This window comes from Vanessa atalanta, chromosome Z, assembly GCF_905147765.1.
Source record: "Vanessa atalanta chromosome Z, ilVanAtal1.2, whole genome shotgun sequence".
NCBI classification, from domain to species: domain Eukaryota; kingdom Metazoa; phylum Arthropoda; class Insecta; order Lepidoptera; family Nymphalidae; genus Vanessa; species Vanessa atalanta.
The window spans coordinates 6,971,115-6,988,010 of NC_061902.1; the positions used below are offsets into that span (position 1 = coordinate 6,971,115).

General features: G+C 29.6%; 2 protein-coding genes across 2 annotated transcripts; one reads left to right on the top strand and one right to left on the bottom strand.

The window, feature by feature from the left end:
- Positions 1 to 807: 807 nt before the first annotated feature.
- Positions 808 to 5,221, top strand: LOC125076075. The gene is made up of 3 exons (XM_047688023.1): positions 808 to 1,054; positions 4,101 to 4,152; positions 4,263 to 5,221. The coding sequence occupies exons 1-3, from the start codon at positions 959 to 961 to the stop codon at positions 4,808 to 4,810; spliced, it is 696 nt and encodes a 231-aa protein (XP_047543979.1). The 5' UTR covers positions 808 to 958; the 3' UTR covers positions 4,811 to 5,221.
- A 3,057-nt stretch (positions 5,222 to 8,278) lies between these two features.
- LOC125076037 (sodium/potassium/calcium exchanger 4-like) lies at positions 8,279 to 14,680 on the bottom strand. The gene is made up of 11 exons (XM_047687972.1): positions 14,362 to 14,680; positions 14,032 to 14,159; positions 13,411 to 13,513; positions 11,981 to 12,168; positions 11,509 to 11,656; positions 11,336 to 11,440; positions 11,103 to 11,213; positions 10,437 to 10,652; positions 9,394 to 9,495; positions 8,919 to 9,040; positions 8,279 to 8,676 (listed from the first exon to the last, which is right to left on the bottom strand). The coding sequence occupies exons 1-11, from the start codon at positions 14,504 to 14,506 to the stop codon at positions 8,461 to 8,463; spliced, it is 1,584 nt and encodes a 527-aa protein (XP_047543928.1). The 5' UTR covers positions 14,507 to 14,680; the 3' UTR covers positions 8,279 to 8,460.
- Positions 14,681 to 16,896: the final 2,216 nt, after the last annotated feature.

Genomic DNA, 16,896 nt, shown 5'->3' on the forward strand with positions numbered 1-16,896 from the left:
AAATAAACGGTGGGTATAAATGAATATCAGCCATTATGTCTTAAAGATTTATTTTCATCACCCGCAAACATTAATTAAATTAATAAGGCCGAATTGATAACCTCCTTAAAGTCGGCTAAAAATAAAAAAATATATATAAACTATTTTCTTGAACTTTAAATAGTTTTTTTTTAGTCGTAATTAATTAGTTGAGATATTTTTTGATCCATGGAGTATTTATTTGGCCTTACCGTCACTTATTTATTTTAAAATGTAATTTGTTACTAATAAGATATTCTACAAATGGGTAATGACTGAGATACCGCTTCATTTAAACTAATATGAGCATTGATTTGTTTTGACTGTTCACTATTTCATTTATATTACGATCTAGAATATCTAAACATAGCGAGAGACGGAGAAAGTAATGTCAAGGCATTCCTTAATAAAATTCTCTGTAGAATATCAAAGGTGCATGGTTTATATTTATTATTATTTAATTTAGATTGTTTAATATTAGTCTAAAGTCTAAAGATGTTTTTTCTTTTTCGATGTGTAGATACGGCGTATTCTGTTTTCGAACGTACGCCGTTTATGAAGATTTGTAACATTTTTGTTATCATGTAAATATTTGGTATCATTTAAGTATTTGTAATAAAGATACCTTACCATGATAAGTGTTTTATTAATAAAAAGGGTTGATTTAAATAGGTTATATAGAATTTTTTTCTAAATTCTGAGGAAAGTAATACTAAATACAAATAAATACAAAGTATTTTAGTGGTAGAAAATCGAATGAGTGTCACCGACTACATACATCGCCCTACCGCCAGTTTATGACTGTCCTGAGTGTGAAGTAACTTACATTAGTGGCTATCACGACAAGACAGTTCGAGAAATCAATGTTTAGGGAAAAAAGAGTAGGTATTAGAAGTGGTAGTGGTGTGGGGAAAGCACTGGTTAGTTAGTCTGTGTAATCATGTGGCGGTGGTTGGTGGTTTGGCAGGCGTCGTTGTTGTTAGTGAGTGGTACTTTGGACATGCGGTATTTGAACTCGCGCTATGCCAGTTCGCAGGTAAGATAAATTAACTTTTTTACCACTCTATTTTATTACGAAATATTTCGTTCTGATTAAAACGAAACTAGATATATGAGTATTTTACAATTTTAACTTTAATTAAAGGAAATATATTCTTTTAGCTCCATGGATGTATTCGTTTTTGGTTTGCAAAATATACGTACATATTAAATTTTTATGTAGTAAAAATGGTGTAGATAGATCCATCAGTCCTCAAAGGACAGATAGATCAATCACTTCGAAGTTAGTTCGGCCTATATTCAATTAGGACATCCGTGGTGCTGGGTGCAGACTACAACTAGCATCAATAACGATAGTGAAATTAAGGACATCAGAATCAGGACGCAATAACATATTTATAGTATGAAATATTTTATTGCGTTCTGATTCTGATTTTCTTTGAACTACGGTATCCCATCGTCGTGTTTGTTCGTCAGTTCGTTGGTTGTACCTTTAATTTCGCATTAATTATGATGAATGATTACAAGAATATCTAACCCTCATCTAAATGGAAAAACTGAAATCCTTAATAACATAAAGGACCGATTTCTGGTATGTTGGCGCCAGATATCTAAATATCTCCAAGTGAAAAATTCGCTTTTGTTACGTCAAGAAAAGTAAATTAGTAGTTCAAAGTAGCTTTGTATATAGAGCTACTAATAGCACTAATAAGTTATCCTAGCCCAATTGTTCGTATAGTTGGTAATACAGACTTAAAAAAATAACATTTTTTTATATTTTTAACGTTTAAAACAACAGTTACATTCAAACACAGCTATAACTATTAGATTGGGACTTACTTAATTTAAAATAATATACAAAATTGTATAAAGGTGGTATGTATATATATTATGCTGTTTACCAACATGTTAAATGGCAGGCAGTGTCCATTTACAAAAGGAATGTAATATTCTTAAATATAATATAATTGCTGAGTAATTGATAACGCTTGTTAAGTCTGCGTGCGGTTAATATAACGCACAAGAATGCGGAACACGCTTAGAATAGTTATATATATATATATATATATAAATAAATAAATATAATGTTTTATAAATATCTAAATGTAAACGTTCAATTAATTTAACAATAAAGACTAAATGTGTTATCGTTGCTAATAAATTAACAAAATTGACACGTACACAAAACTGCCAACCCGTAAATTTCTCACAGCTGATCAAGAAACCTCACAACATGAGCGTCATTGCACATTGTATTGTATTGTATTGTATTGTGAAAATGCATCTGTGAAAAGTTGTCATTAAGAATTATTGATGGTTACAACTTTGACTGACAGACATACAATATCCGGTAGATTCAAACGCACGAACACTATTGATATTGCACAAGAATTATCTTTAAAAAAATTAGCTCTATTTACCTTTAAAATAGACCATTAAAATTTGTACGAGAGTACGTCGGCTTTCGTCGAATTTTGAATATCGAAATCTTGTACATGTTTTTTGTTTATAATTAAAATTATATAATATGTATATCTAAGGGTTTTTGGACTTATTTTTGTTATAAATAAAACCCTGTTGTAAATAAAACCTTTTTAGAAATTCCTATCCTAAGGGAGTAAAATAAGGATAATAAGCTCGCATAGAGAGTGCTTTTTTTTTACATTAAAAACGTGGAGAATCCGTGGACTCGTTTGGTCTTTATTTGAATAAGCAGAACTTATTTTTTGTTACAAGCAAATAGTTAACCCCAACACTACGTTTCATAAAATTCCAATGATTCCTGCGATATTGGGAAACTAGAATAAAAACACAGTCATTATATATTGAATATAAAAATTGCCAATTTAAACAAATTGACCATCAGTTATTTTATTTTCTCATTTTATACATAATCTATATAGGATTCCGTTTGTATTATAATCTTTTAGACTTTTTATTGTTAATTCAAATTCATCTCCAGAGTCTGTCAGAAAGATTTGAATAATTATTTTTGCATCGGACATTCCCTTTATTTATTTATGTATAATTACATATATTACAAGCTTGATTTTACCCGGCCCAAATTATATAGTTTTTTTTTTAATTTTATCAATTGTTTAGTGGTTTTAGCGATATTTACTTAAAAAACTTTTATACTGAAATTGTAGCATTTATTTATGCAGTTTCCTGGATATTAGTTACAGTTATACATTGAAACGAAAATATTGACGCTATGATATTTCCATTTATGTTTATTTTACTTTTTTGCCTTTTTCAAGACGAATGCATTCATACGATAGGAATCTTTGAATATTCTTTACTCAATTTGGCAGAAAACATGACAATTTTACAATTTTAGTTAAAGTTTGCCATCTATCATCAGTTGTAAATAATTTATTAAATCAAAAATTAATATTATTTTTACTAATGGTTAAATATAATATTACTGGCATATTAATTATATGAATTAGTGTGTCTTCGTGGGCTAACAGCGGTTATGCGAAATTAAAATGGCAAAGCACCCCATTTGGGTATTGGCAATGTTTATAACACATGTCCACTGATGGCAAGTCTTCGGTATTGGAAAAATTAAACGAAATTCGATCGTTATCGGCATACACAATTATTATTCATTTATAGGTGTTTTCAGAATGACATGTATCGAGCTAGCGTTTTATTATTTCAGCTACTATAATACTGCTAATTAAGCGAAAAAATATTATATTTAGTAAAAGCTTGAGCGAGTTAATTGAAATGTAATGTTTGATGCTATTTATTAATTACTGCCGGAATATTATCCTTGCATGCGGTGCGTGAGTTTAAGCAAATTAATTAGTTATGTTTGCAAGTTTAAAAACATGTATAATTTAAAATTTAACTCTACCGGCAGTATACATGTTATTGCTGATATGTATGTTATTAAATGAGTAAATTGTGATTTATTCATAATTATGACAGGACTTTGCTTTGCTTGTAAATATATCATGTTCGCTGTAAAGGCGGAATTTGCGAATGTTTGCGTTTTGTAACGCATTGGTGTACGTTATAAACATTATAACCGTTCTGACAAAGAAGTTTAATTACAATTATTTTAATTTCAGTTCGACTGCTTCGACTACCCAGTTGCAATGCCAATGAGGTCATTTGAATCAGGTAATTAACTAAATAGATCAATGTAATTTATTAAATTAGAGAAATTATTTTAAATATTCTTATTAAATAATTGATTCTTTTATTAATAATATTAACAATTTCGTACACAGGCTGGGGTCTAGCGAGAAAACCTGCAATAGACAAGTACCGATCAATTCCAACACCGTATGTTCATGAATTATCAAGAAGAATCGACTTCCTCTTACCCAACCGCGAGGACATTGTGAAAGAACACGCTAAATTAGTCCAAGATATAAATGGTCTTCGGCAAGTCATGTTTGTTGCTCCGTTGGCTGACGAGCCAAAAGACTACGAGGACTCCATATTCCCTGAAATCATTGAGACATCTTCTACTACCACAAGCAGGCCGTCGACTACAAAACCCCCTAGACCGACGAAGGGTATTCCAATTGTCTTATTGGGTGGTGCAACTCGTAAACATACAATAAAAAGTCAGCCTCCAAAAAATCATAGGCAGACCTTAAGTTTGGTAGGAACCTCTGTGACTCCATTAGTGAGACATCCTTATCCATTTATCACGGCGGCATCTTCGCGTCAACCAGTAAGAATTTGTATGTCATCACCATTCTCGTATACCTCGACTACGCATCGTCCGAGCCTTTGGGAGCGTCTTTTTAAATCAATAATACCAAGATAGAGTATATAAGATGAATACCAGTTCTTTAACCAACGAGCGCTACGTAATCTAGTGCTAATAGCTCCACGTAACACTTAGTGATTTTATATTGTAAACTGATTTCTCATTGTTTTGTCGTTGCACGGAAAGCGAGAGTAATCTTGTTATTGCTGCAATTATAAAGGTTCTTGCACAGCTACCGTCTGTATATTAAGAGCGATTTGTAACAATATTTTAAATAGAAATACTATTTATTTGTACTTCTTATTATCATTCAATGTCCCTATATAAATGCAGGTTGTACCTAGATGCGACTATACCAAACTATAATAGACTGTATTTTGATGTTTTTGCGGCAAATATAGCTGTTTCGCTCCATTTGACCCGAGTTACCCAGTCCTATATTAAAAAATATAAATCCATAACAATCCGTTCGAGAATCCGTAGCAGTTTTCTAATAGCATTATATTATTTAAACATTATTTTAAGTTATTTATAATAAGAAACTTATTTAAATGTTTATAAATTCGTGTAAATCATATTTTGAATATTTAATAAGGTTTCGTTTCTGATAAAAATAATTGCAAACATGCCTCTGATTATCAATGTTCATAAAATATATTATAATTTACGCTCTTTATGAATACGCCTTTGCGATTTAAAAATTGCGATGCGTGTCGCGAACACAATATACAACGCCATATAATCGCATGTGCAGTTTGTAATTAGAGATACCAACTTTTTATTTTTATTGTTTATTTTTTTAGAACTTAGTTCAGAATGGAAAAGTTAAATGTTATATGATTTTTTTCATTTTTATTATTTGAGTAATTATAGTAAATGTGTTCATCTATTTATATTAAATTAAAAAAAGATATAAATACATAATACGTATGTAATTATTCAATGATATTATTAAATGCTTTTTTGTTGCTATTTAAAATATATAGTTTAAGTATATTAATGTGCATACATTATATTTTTTCTGGGATTTTTAAAATATTAAAAAAAAAAAGATAATTGTATATGTTTGGATATGTTTAGAAGGATTCGTTTTGTAATATTTTACGTATTAATTTTTTCAATCATGTCATGTCAATTAACTCAGTCTCTAGATCGAAATGTGAATAAAAGCGCATGTTCAACGATAAAAAGAAAGTAACGTATAATCCACACGATCTAAATTGGCCGGTCAGAATCTAGAAGTTACAAGAGAGAAAAGTTTTAAAATTTTATTTAAGTTGTCGGGATCAAAGCCAAGGGAGCAAGTTATTTAGAGTGATGTGATTTTTTACTGTTCTTTACTTTTACGGAGTTGAACGAATGTTTTTGTGTGAATAATTTCAGGGTGATCACTTTAGACTGCACACATTGTACGTGCCTTATACACGACAATGTTTTTCTCGTATTGACTTAATACTGCAGTATTATTATTAAGTAATATAAAATATTTTACGTCAGAGTTTATTAGATATTGAATATAATTATTAAAAATGAAACGAAGCATACAAGTGATTATTACTTAAGTAAACAAATAAAACACTAGACAATTCTAATTTGTTTCTTTTACTGTATGTTCCTGAAAATATTACTAACTTATTTTTAAGATTACCATGTATTCATAGAGATTTCAATTTCAGGCAATTACAATGGATACTTTTTATGAAATAAAATTGTGAAATAAAAAAATGTTGAATTAAATGTTAAGCAACCACCGGTTCAGAAAGCAGATTTTATAGAGAAGAACCCAATATTTATTAGCGAGTATGTAAATAAAGCATAATTCAATTTATATATGTATCTTGACTAGAAATCAACAAATACTAATCCACGCTTTTTTATCATTAATTCATTCTTTTAATGAAAAATATACCATTTTTTTTTTTTTACATGAGATTTTTTTTTAAATAACGTGCTCCGGGAAGGATGTATTAACTTTTCGAAGCCGGAAAGTAGGTAAGTGTTTTTAGTTTACCTTTACTCCTCGTGCCTGTACAATGATTGTCATCGTCTTTTTTAAAAAGATCTATATTACTGTGAATATACATAATATTGTTGGAACATATTGTGAAGCAACTGTAAGTATACCCACTTTATTAGAAACATCCCGAAGGGAGTCTCGATCTCCAAGATTATAAATAGACCGGACAGCTCATTTTTGCAGGATGAAAATTGTTTTAATATCTGTAGCATAACTCAAAGCAAAATGCTATTGAAAAAAGACATAATACTATGAAAATTACCAAATTATAGTATACTTTCGGCCAGAACAACATCATCAGTTAGTTGTCTAACTGTATTCTACGGAGCGGAGTCTCTGAAGGGACGGAGCTATTCAAAGTTTAGGTGTATAATTAATTAAGATTTCGTGTAAATTGGCTAAAATACAATGATGATTGTTGAAGTTGTCGGACAAAGTTATCCCGACCAATAGATGCATATTATGATATAAACGTTTTAAGTTCTAGATCTTTATTATCGTTATCGTGAGAAGTCGGTACTAGTACCTAGTACCTATATAGTACAACTTTACGTATGCTACGTCACGTCGCTGTTTTTTTGTAACTTTCATTAAAATTAATCTTATTCTTAAAATCGAGTCATTGGTGCTTTCACGGTGTTAAGTATGATGAGATTAGGATTAAAGATTGACGAGTTTTTTCCAGTAAGCCACTAAATTTAAAAATATAATATCTCCGATAAAACCTTCATTGTACTAATGTAAAATCGAGACGGGTAGTTATACCCTGTTCAAGTTAGCTTGATCTCTTTGACAGACGGGCTAGTGATGAGAAATAGAAAATATAACATATATAACAGTCGATGGAACGATGGAATGCGTAATTCAAATTAGAATTCAATTGTTTTCTACTTATTTTTCTAAAAAGATTTTTACCAGCTAAAAATCCCCAACTACTAGCCAAAGAGACTCCAACCAAAAGGACCCCCGTCCGTAACAATAACTTAACAATGATCTTTAATAAGGATTTTTGTAATCGATATTTGAAGCTGTTATTCGCGGCCCTACCGTCCAACCGATGTAACATTGTACAGGCGTCTATTATTTTCAGTGTTTCTATTTAAATATTACTTTGAAGCAGTACCTAATATATAGCAGAAAAAGTCTTAAAATTTTCGGATAACGTTTGAATCTTTAGGAACTTTTGTATTATATGTATTTTTATTTTTGAAATAATTATCGTCTATAAATAAAAACAAGGGTATTTTTACAAATGTTTTTTTTTTTAACTCTTATTAAAAAATATACACTCCAATACTATCTATACTTAAGGCTTATGCCTACGAATAGTTCCTACTGAACAATTTATGCACATTTATTAATTATTAAGTACGTACAAAAAATAACTCAAAGAAAATATAACTAATACTAAGTATAAAAAAAATATTCATTATATAAAATAGTCATGATTTATAAGAAAAAATAATTGTATTCTCTATTTTTATAAACACTAAAATCAATACCGTACAATGTGTTTTCTGTGTAATCTGTGTTTTTTTTAATTTGTCATCGGAAGAATTTGATGGTTGACATGTGCCTTAATATAAAATATTTCGTTTAAATTCCATGGCAATAGTATTATTTCACCTTAGTACTACTTACCCATGTATATTAGTACTAAAAACAAGTTGCTTTATATTTTATTCGATATTTATAAATGAGGACAGGTTGGTAAATTCACAACAAATAGTATATTAAGCTCAATAAGCGCAGCCATTGAAAGAAATCCTGCGTAAACTAACGCACATGTCAGCCCAACTTTCCAATCCAGCTGAAATTTATTTAGAGCTAGAGACCCGTATAGCGCAATTAACGTGGAGAGAAGGGAGACAGCACTGTAGGACAAGCCACTCGAGTTGATTTTAACCTGGAATAAAAAAAAAGATCTAAGATTTTGAATTTACAGATAATAAATTTAATGGGAATTTTATACAGAGAAAAAATAAATATTAGTCAACACATTTGTGTTAACAACAACACATCAAAAATCTGCATCTTTCTTATACTTTTAAAATCTTGACTGGTCTTTATCTTGATGGGTCTTAAAATTATAGGATAAAAAATAATTTACTTGTTATCTCGCATAAAAAACAACAAACTTTAACTTACCCAATGGTTATCAGGAAACGAAGGATAGAATAAGGACTTGATAAGCCACGGCAATCCTAAGCATAGTAGAATGTCGAATGTATTAGATCCTATTGAATTACTGATACCCATTGTACCATGACCTAGAAGATAATAATTTTATTACTTTATAGTATTTAAAAGATTGTATAAAAATAACATTTGATAGAAATGTTAAGTATCTTGGTCAAACATCTAAAAAGTGTCACGTCAGACATTAAAATTACGATAACCAATGAGAAATTTTGTAATTAATAATGTCTTTATACAAAAATCTGGAAACGCTTCTCAGATTAAGACATTCTGGGTTATGTGTTGTGTCAATATTTTTATCGAAGTGACTCTTAAAGCCTTCTCTACAAATTTATTTTTAATTTGGTAAATTTAACAAAGTTTTTATTTATATTTTAAATCGGCACTAATTTCTTCAAAAAAAAATATTTGTTTCACATTTTACCTTGATTTGTTACAAGAACGCTGGAAACGGCTTCGGGTAAACTGGTTCCAGCTGCTAATATAGTCAAACCTGTAATGCTGTCAGGTACGTTGAGGGTATCACCTGCAAATACACAAATTTACTGTAACGAAAAACGCTTGTAATTACATAATACATAGTAAATAATTTGCAAAATGAGCTCTGGCAAAAGTAATAAGAAATTAAAAACGAGAACTGTCATGAAACACTCGTTTGGAACGAAGTTGCTTTTTTAATATATATATATATATGTATGTATACGTTAAATAATACTTACAATAAAATACATAAACAACGTTGGAGAATAACGAAATTATAGTGATAAAATTATTAAAAAAAACCAGTGTGAATTAAAAAAACAAAAAATAAGTAAAATTAATATGATTTAAAATTAGAAAGAGAAGTAAAGGTACGGGGACGGTACGTCATCACGTTTTTTCCTTACGTGGTGATTTCTGCCAGTACTCACTACCGCAAGCCGCGAAAAAGAACTTTGTTCCAAAAAATTACATGGTTAATAAATATCACTATATAACTAAAATCTAGTTTATTATAATAAAATTGATGATAGATGTTGCTTTCGAATTTTTTAAAGAGGATTATTAACAATGATATGTTAAGGTATATATATTAATCGAATAAAAAGGTCAAAATGTTTTCGGATGCGGGACGTGTCGTTTCAGTTAATTTAAAGGATAACGTATCAACGTCACTGTTGAATGGCGATGATCACAACAACAGGGAAAATATAGGTCATACTAATAAAACCTGGAATAGTGTTAGCACTTTAAAAGTAGGTATGCCTTTATTAAGATATTAGCATATAGTTCAAGTGAGCCAAAGAAATATTTTACGATACTGTTTTTTAATTCCATAATTTATTAAATTATATATGACGATGATGTTTCTTATTGTAAATTACAGGCACAAATTATAATTAGAAAAGATGGAAAGTTATGACAAAAATATGCATAAAAATGAGTCTTATTTTCAACGTGATCGATTAGACAAGAATAATGTATTACCAACTATAGTTATTATCCAAGCCACCAGGTAGGAGACACCAGCAATCCACGTGACGCACATCACGAATGTAAGGGGGTACAGCCGTTGGTGCTTCCTACAGTCTGGTATCGTGGCCCATAACAGCAAGCCCATAGGCCAGGTGATGATCCAGAAGAACTTTTGCATTATTGATGATTTCTCGTCCGGCCATGACCATACGGAACTTGTACTGCACTCTAAAGTAATTCAAAAGAAAATAAAATTATTATTATTAAACAATGCCATAATAGTGTTATTGGAGTAAATAAACGAAATGTAACCGCGTATCCAAAAATGTTTTGAATCTGTGAAATACTTGCAACTAAATTTTATTTGAATATTTCCGACCTTAAACACCAATTTTGCAAAATATACTTTGTATTTTGGGTTTACTCAGAAATTACCAACAAAATAATATCTTACATGAATATTAATCATAACCAAATAATTTATCAACTAGTAAAGCCTATAAAAACAATGTATGATTTATGTGAGCAGCTGTTTTTATGTAATGTGTAATGTCAGTGTCATATCGTATAGTTACCAGAAATATTTTCAACATAGAACACCGTTAAATATGTTATCATTAAATATGTCAAAAAGACGTGGAGGTCTATCTTAAACAAAATAACGATGAGCGTTCGTACCAGAATCAGTTGAATTGTGCCTCTTCGTAATCACTATCCCCTGTTCAATGTCATTGACGTTTTGGTTTGAGTGGAGTATTTGATGCGACGCTTCTAAAGGATTTTTTTTATCTACAAATTGAATAGAAATAATAATACATATAAAGAAAATAATTATCACCATAATTAATGTTAAGTTTTTTTTTATGACGAATGCATTTATGTACAAAAAATAAAAATAATGGTAGCCATACCCTTGATAAGTAGAGGAGATATTTCGGTATATGTTTTCTTCTTCTTATTGATATAACAACAACCACTTTTAGCAAAATCTCCAAGACGGCCATTATACACCATAGCTAGAAAACATTACAAAAGTACAGAAGAGTCAATGTATAAAAACCGATAAGTTCGGTTATAACCTTACCTAGGATATAAAATGTGTACATAAGCACTAGCAGGAGAGCCTCGTGCCAATATACTTTATCATCTAGAAGCGTTAAGATCAGGGCCACCACAGCAACTGCGTACATCATACAGTCCCGAGATACCGACCACCAGTCCAACTCTATTACCTGTTTCAGAAAGTACGGTTTTTTAATGTAAATTTGAGGCATAACATGTTTAAATATCGAATATTATTGTAATATATTTATGTGTTTTTATAATATTTAAGTTTTTTCCAATTATTTTCCATGGAAAATAATCACTAATTAGAATTTCCCTAATAATAATATATCCCCATTATTATTTATATTTCCATCAAGATATTCAGTACGATTTACATTTAACGTGTAAAATAAGTTATAATTGTTGATGTCAAACACAATTATAATACAATCAAAATCGCTTCGGAAATATCATACAGACACGTACTAATGAGGAAGCATAATATTTACCCTTCCCGCAACAAGAGCGCAACACGCAGGTACTGCTAGGACATTAAACACAGCAGAACCCACAATGGCGCCAACACCCAGATCCCCTTCGGTGACAAAAGTCCCAATGCAATTGATAAATAATTCTGGACTTGAACTGGCAGCAGCCATGAACGTCGCACCAGCTATATCGGCTTCCATATTCAAGCCTAATGGAAATATATTGGATACAATAAAAAATGGTTATAGTATCGCACTATTCTGGTAAAATTTAAATTAAATAAAAAAAAAAAAATTCAGTTTTTATTTTTTTAATTAAAGTAACAGTTTTGCTTAATTGTGTTAGTTATATATCGTGTAGTACAAAGTATCGTTACCAAGAACGATTTATTGTCGTTTAGTGTTAAATAAATATTTTAAATGAAATAGAAGCATCATCTACGTTGTCGTCACGTAATTATTATCAATAACGACTACGATGTTTTAAAAAAACAAAGAAGCTAGATACGAAAAACTGTAACCAAAATTAGGTAACACTATTTTAAGGTAATCTTATACACGGACATATGTTTCTTTCTACAACTTTCATATCTGAAAAAGATGAGTACCTAGAGTAATTGAATTTGATTGGAAAAGTGGTAACGAGAGGGATTTCAAGATTCAATGGACGGGACGGTCAGTGTCCTGAGTTGCACTATGCCTACTTTGTGGACCGTTTGCGCTTTCATTCTACTGATAACTTGACTGATTGTTACTCATTTGAGCTGTTTATGAGAACCAGACGGCAATTCACTCACAATTATTATGCCTTTATTTTTTTTTCCTACGAATTCAAAGTTGCTATGATATATAAATGTCTACAGTTTTTTGATGACTTTTATATCATTTAAATAACATAAAAATGTTCTACATGAAAAACGCATACTATAAAGGATGGTACTTTTGATTTAGTATTGGTTTGACTAGAAGAATGCATATCATATTTTGTTAACTATGCAACTATAGAAAACTTTAAAGAATAATCAAATTATATGGTGCAATTTTTAATTTTATCGCAATTATTTACGCTTAATGAGCTCTATTAATATTTATATCGTGTTTGAATCAACGATATAATCATACAACAAAAGTATTTTTAAATGTTATATTATTATTGCGTGTTAGTTGATATCTATTTACTTTATATGTGCCACCTGTCGCGACTAACGACAATATTACTAATAAATAATTTAAAACGATAGAAATCACTTACATATGATATCTAACTTTATTTGTAAGATGAACTATGTTTATTAAAATATCTATTTGTATATAGATATCTGATCTATTTACATCTATCGTTTGTGTAGAGTGTTTTATAAATGTTTGAAATGAAAGATAAATTTATAAGTACCATATTATCAGGTACATATATTTATGTAAGAAAGTAAATTATGCAATGTGACACCTACGTTCACAGATAATCTCGATCGCCGGCACGAAATATTGTTCACAGACAGTGCCGAGCAGGAGGAAGCAGTACACCGCCAGCAAGCAATGAATTAAAATAAAGCCCTGAGAAAACAATGTCAATTATGCTAAAGTTACATATTCTGTAAATACATCGCATCGGCTTAGAACATTCAATATTGTAAAATCATTCGCAAATTAATACTAAGCTTTACATAATTGTATTCATATGTGTTATGATTTCGAATTTATTATCATTTATACATTAATTACATGAATGAATTAATTGGTCTTAATGAATGAAATGAGAAAAAAAGACCTTATAAAGATTATTTCATGCTTTATAAAATTCTTGGCAATCAATATCACAATTAAATAAAAAGAAACATTCATCGACTACATATTTAATCATTTACAATTTGATATAAAAAGATCTCATATCTTAAAATATATATTTTTTAATTCGAACTTATCTTCTAGGCATTATTTATGTTATAAAAAAATGTTATGTACAAACACAATGAAAATTTAAAATCGCCTGCTGTTATAAAAACAATTAAAACTACTGCATTAAATACAGGAACACCTTTTATTGATTATATGGATTTATAAAATAATCTTACATGCTGTCTCTGAAATCTTGTGAGACCATCCGAAGGAAATTCAAGAATGGCAGGTGGAGTGCAGTTCTTATTCGGATTATCAATGATGGCTAACAGATGTCGAACAGGAAGCGCCATGTAATCATCTGCTGAAAATAAAGCTTTTAATTTCATATAATTAAAAAAAAAAACCTTTATTGTTTCTTAAAAATATATATATTTATTAAAACAATTTATAAGTGTAATATTTTCCATACGAAACATAATAATATTTAAAACAATTTATATATTTTATTTTTTTTGTCTTTTTTTGTATGGAATTATTTCAAAATGATTTAATTCAAAATTTACCTGAATCTATATCGTTTACGAACACTTGTTTATTATCGTTCGCAATGAAATACAGTAATGGTATACTGAAGAAGAATAGCACTCTAACAAGCGCAGCCACCCTGTATTTACACGCACTACTAGTCCTTAACAGCATGGCAGCCATTAAAAAAATAATAACAGAATGTGACTAGAATATGAAATATAAAAAAAATTAAATAACTGATTTTAATTCTAATTTGATCGTTTGTCAAATAAAAAATTCGTATATTTCCCCGTATTCACAGCTCAATTTCATTGGCAAATATATTATTGTATTGGAGCAGAAATTCATAGACGAGTAATTTGTAAGCCGATGAAAATACTACTGTTCTCATCAAGCAGGCCAAGAAACTGTTTATCGATATAAATTATCGATTAGGTCTCCTTTATCTAGCTTATCACTTGTAAGGTAAACAAAAAAAAATCTCAGGTAATCGATATCTTATTGGTAGGTTTATTCCGTTGACTAACAGTTGACTTTCAAAATGTTTTCGTCACTCGAATTGCTGGGATTAAAGCTATCACACACTGCTCTGTTGACACATTTATTTCAAAATATTTTATGTAAGTTAGTTCTTGCGGCTTCGCTTATGTGTATATACAAATGTACGAGTTCCCAAAATTAGGAGGAATGGAATGAAAAAACCTACCTTACAACCATCAACTTCTAAAACTCGTCAATACCAAAACATGTGTATAACGCATTAATACGTTTTTATTAAAAATTACATACCTACTACCTACTTTGATTATTTATATACCTAGTTCCTAGATATTATGTCAAAGCAGAGTAGGTACACGTAGAGAAAAAGAGTGGCCAATAGTTAGCTACAGGGTACACACACTTTAGTAAAGTAGTATGACATTGGACGAGGGCAAGCGTAGCTTTCACGCACACCAAGATAAAATAGTCGACTCGTTTGTTTTAGTTCTTTTGTTGTGCGACACTATCTAGATATATTACATAGTGTCGTATATATACTGTTAATGAACATTCACATTTTGTAAAATCAGTAAATCGAGATACATTGAAATTGCAAATGTTATATTGTTATTTATTTCTTTTTGGTTATATTAACCAAAATAATCTTATCAACGTAGTAAAAATAGAACCGCTCAATAGATATTTTAATTATTTATAAGGATATAAAATTTATTTAATGAAGACTTTTATTTAACATATTGATTAATTTGGTATACGGTTCATAATGTTATTATTTTATTAATCTGTAACGCATGTATTGTTTACGCTAATTACAACCACTTTTTTGATTTACTGAGAGTCCTTCCAAGCTATATAACTACGGAGGCACATATAAAATGAATATACATTATACATATATTTCCAATTACTCAGAACATAAACAAAGATTTATACAAAACTAAACAAATAACATTTGTAACAGTAAGTATTTCCAAAAATCAAAAATATCCTCGATACAAAGTTGTCCGAAATTTTATTACAAACAAACTTACAAATGTCTTTCTGTCACTTGTAACGTTCGTATAGTAGGTACTTTTAAAATAAAGTGTGTTTTGCGTATCTATATATTTATGATCGGTAAATAAGTTAATCAAAACAGTAACCACACGAATTCATATTAGAGGATGAAATGAGTACTGAGAAAAAAAATACATGAACAGTCCACTCTCCTCAATATTTACGGCCCCACTTAAAAACGTTTTTAGCGGGTGATTACTTAAACAACTGCCTGTCTTCTACGTTTGAATGTCAAATTAATAATGACGGAACGGAAGAAATAAGAGTTTACTTAACAGCTTCATAAGCAAAACCGTTAATTTTAGTGATGTAGTTGTTAGCTTAGCCGTTAAACTTTAAGCGATCTTAAAAAGGATTTTTCATTAAAAATATAGCGATGGATTAAACAGTTAAACTAAATGCATTGTTAAAATTATAACAGACCAATTCCTATCAAATTTTTTCAAGGTTTTAATGTCGTTATCTTTTAAAAATATTCCATTAAAAACAGTAGTTAATCAGCAGATTATGAGAATCTTAAGTGGGTAACATTCCGCCACTTAAGCGCGTATCCGTCAGCTTGTACACAACGGATGTTACCGTATTAAACTAGCTCCTACCACTAACTTTGGCTCATATTTAAAAATATTTCATTACTTTCTTAAACATAGTCTATAACGAAATATATACAAAGAAACTACTTTCAGACTAAATTTTCTAAAATCTAAATTATTTCTTCCATATTTAATGTCCTAAAAATTTCAGGATCTAAGATTTGTGTATAATATGTCATTTATATACTATACATATGAGACTTATCACATTATAATTATATATTGTATCATTTTTATACATATATATTAATAAAATAGCATAGAATGACCTATTTCACCTTTGATTACTGTATTATTATTTGTAGTAAGCATGTTTAAAATTTGATAATTTAAAAATTCTTGGCAAATAAAAAAAATGACATTCAAGTTAAAGTCGAGTCAATCATTTACATATTTATCAATAATCCATATCCATAACGT

What these genes read in the sequence shown, in the direction of transcription:
- LOC125076075 (XM_047688023.1), top strand. Translation starts at nt 959, where the DNA reads ATGTGGCGGTGGTTGGTGGTTTGGCAGGCGTCGTTGTTGTTAGTGAGT. An exon ending in CGCGCTATGCCAGTTCGCAG is followed by an intron (nt 1,055 to 4,100) that starts GTAAGATAAATT and finishes TTTTAATTTCAG; the next exon opens with TTCGACTGCTTCGACTACCC. An exon ending in AATGAGGTCATTTGAATCAG is followed by an intron (nt 4,153 to 4,262) that starts GTAATTAACTAA and finishes TTTCGTACACAG; the next exon opens with GCTGGGGTCTAGCGAGAAAA.
- LOC125076037 (XM_047687972.1), bottom strand. Translation starts at nt 14,506, where the DNA reads ATGGCTGCCATGCTGTTAAGGACTAGTAGTGCGTGTAAATACAGGGTG. An exon ending in GCGCTCTTGTTGCGGGAAGG is followed by an intron (nt 11,657 to 11,980) that starts GTAAATATTATG and finishes TTTCTGAAACAG; the next exon opens with GTAATAGAGTTGGACTGGTG. An exon ending in GTACACATTTTATATCCTAG is followed by an intron (nt 11,441 to 11,508) that starts GTAAGGTTATAA and finishes AATGTTTTCTAG; the next exon opens with CTATGGTGTATAATGGCCGT.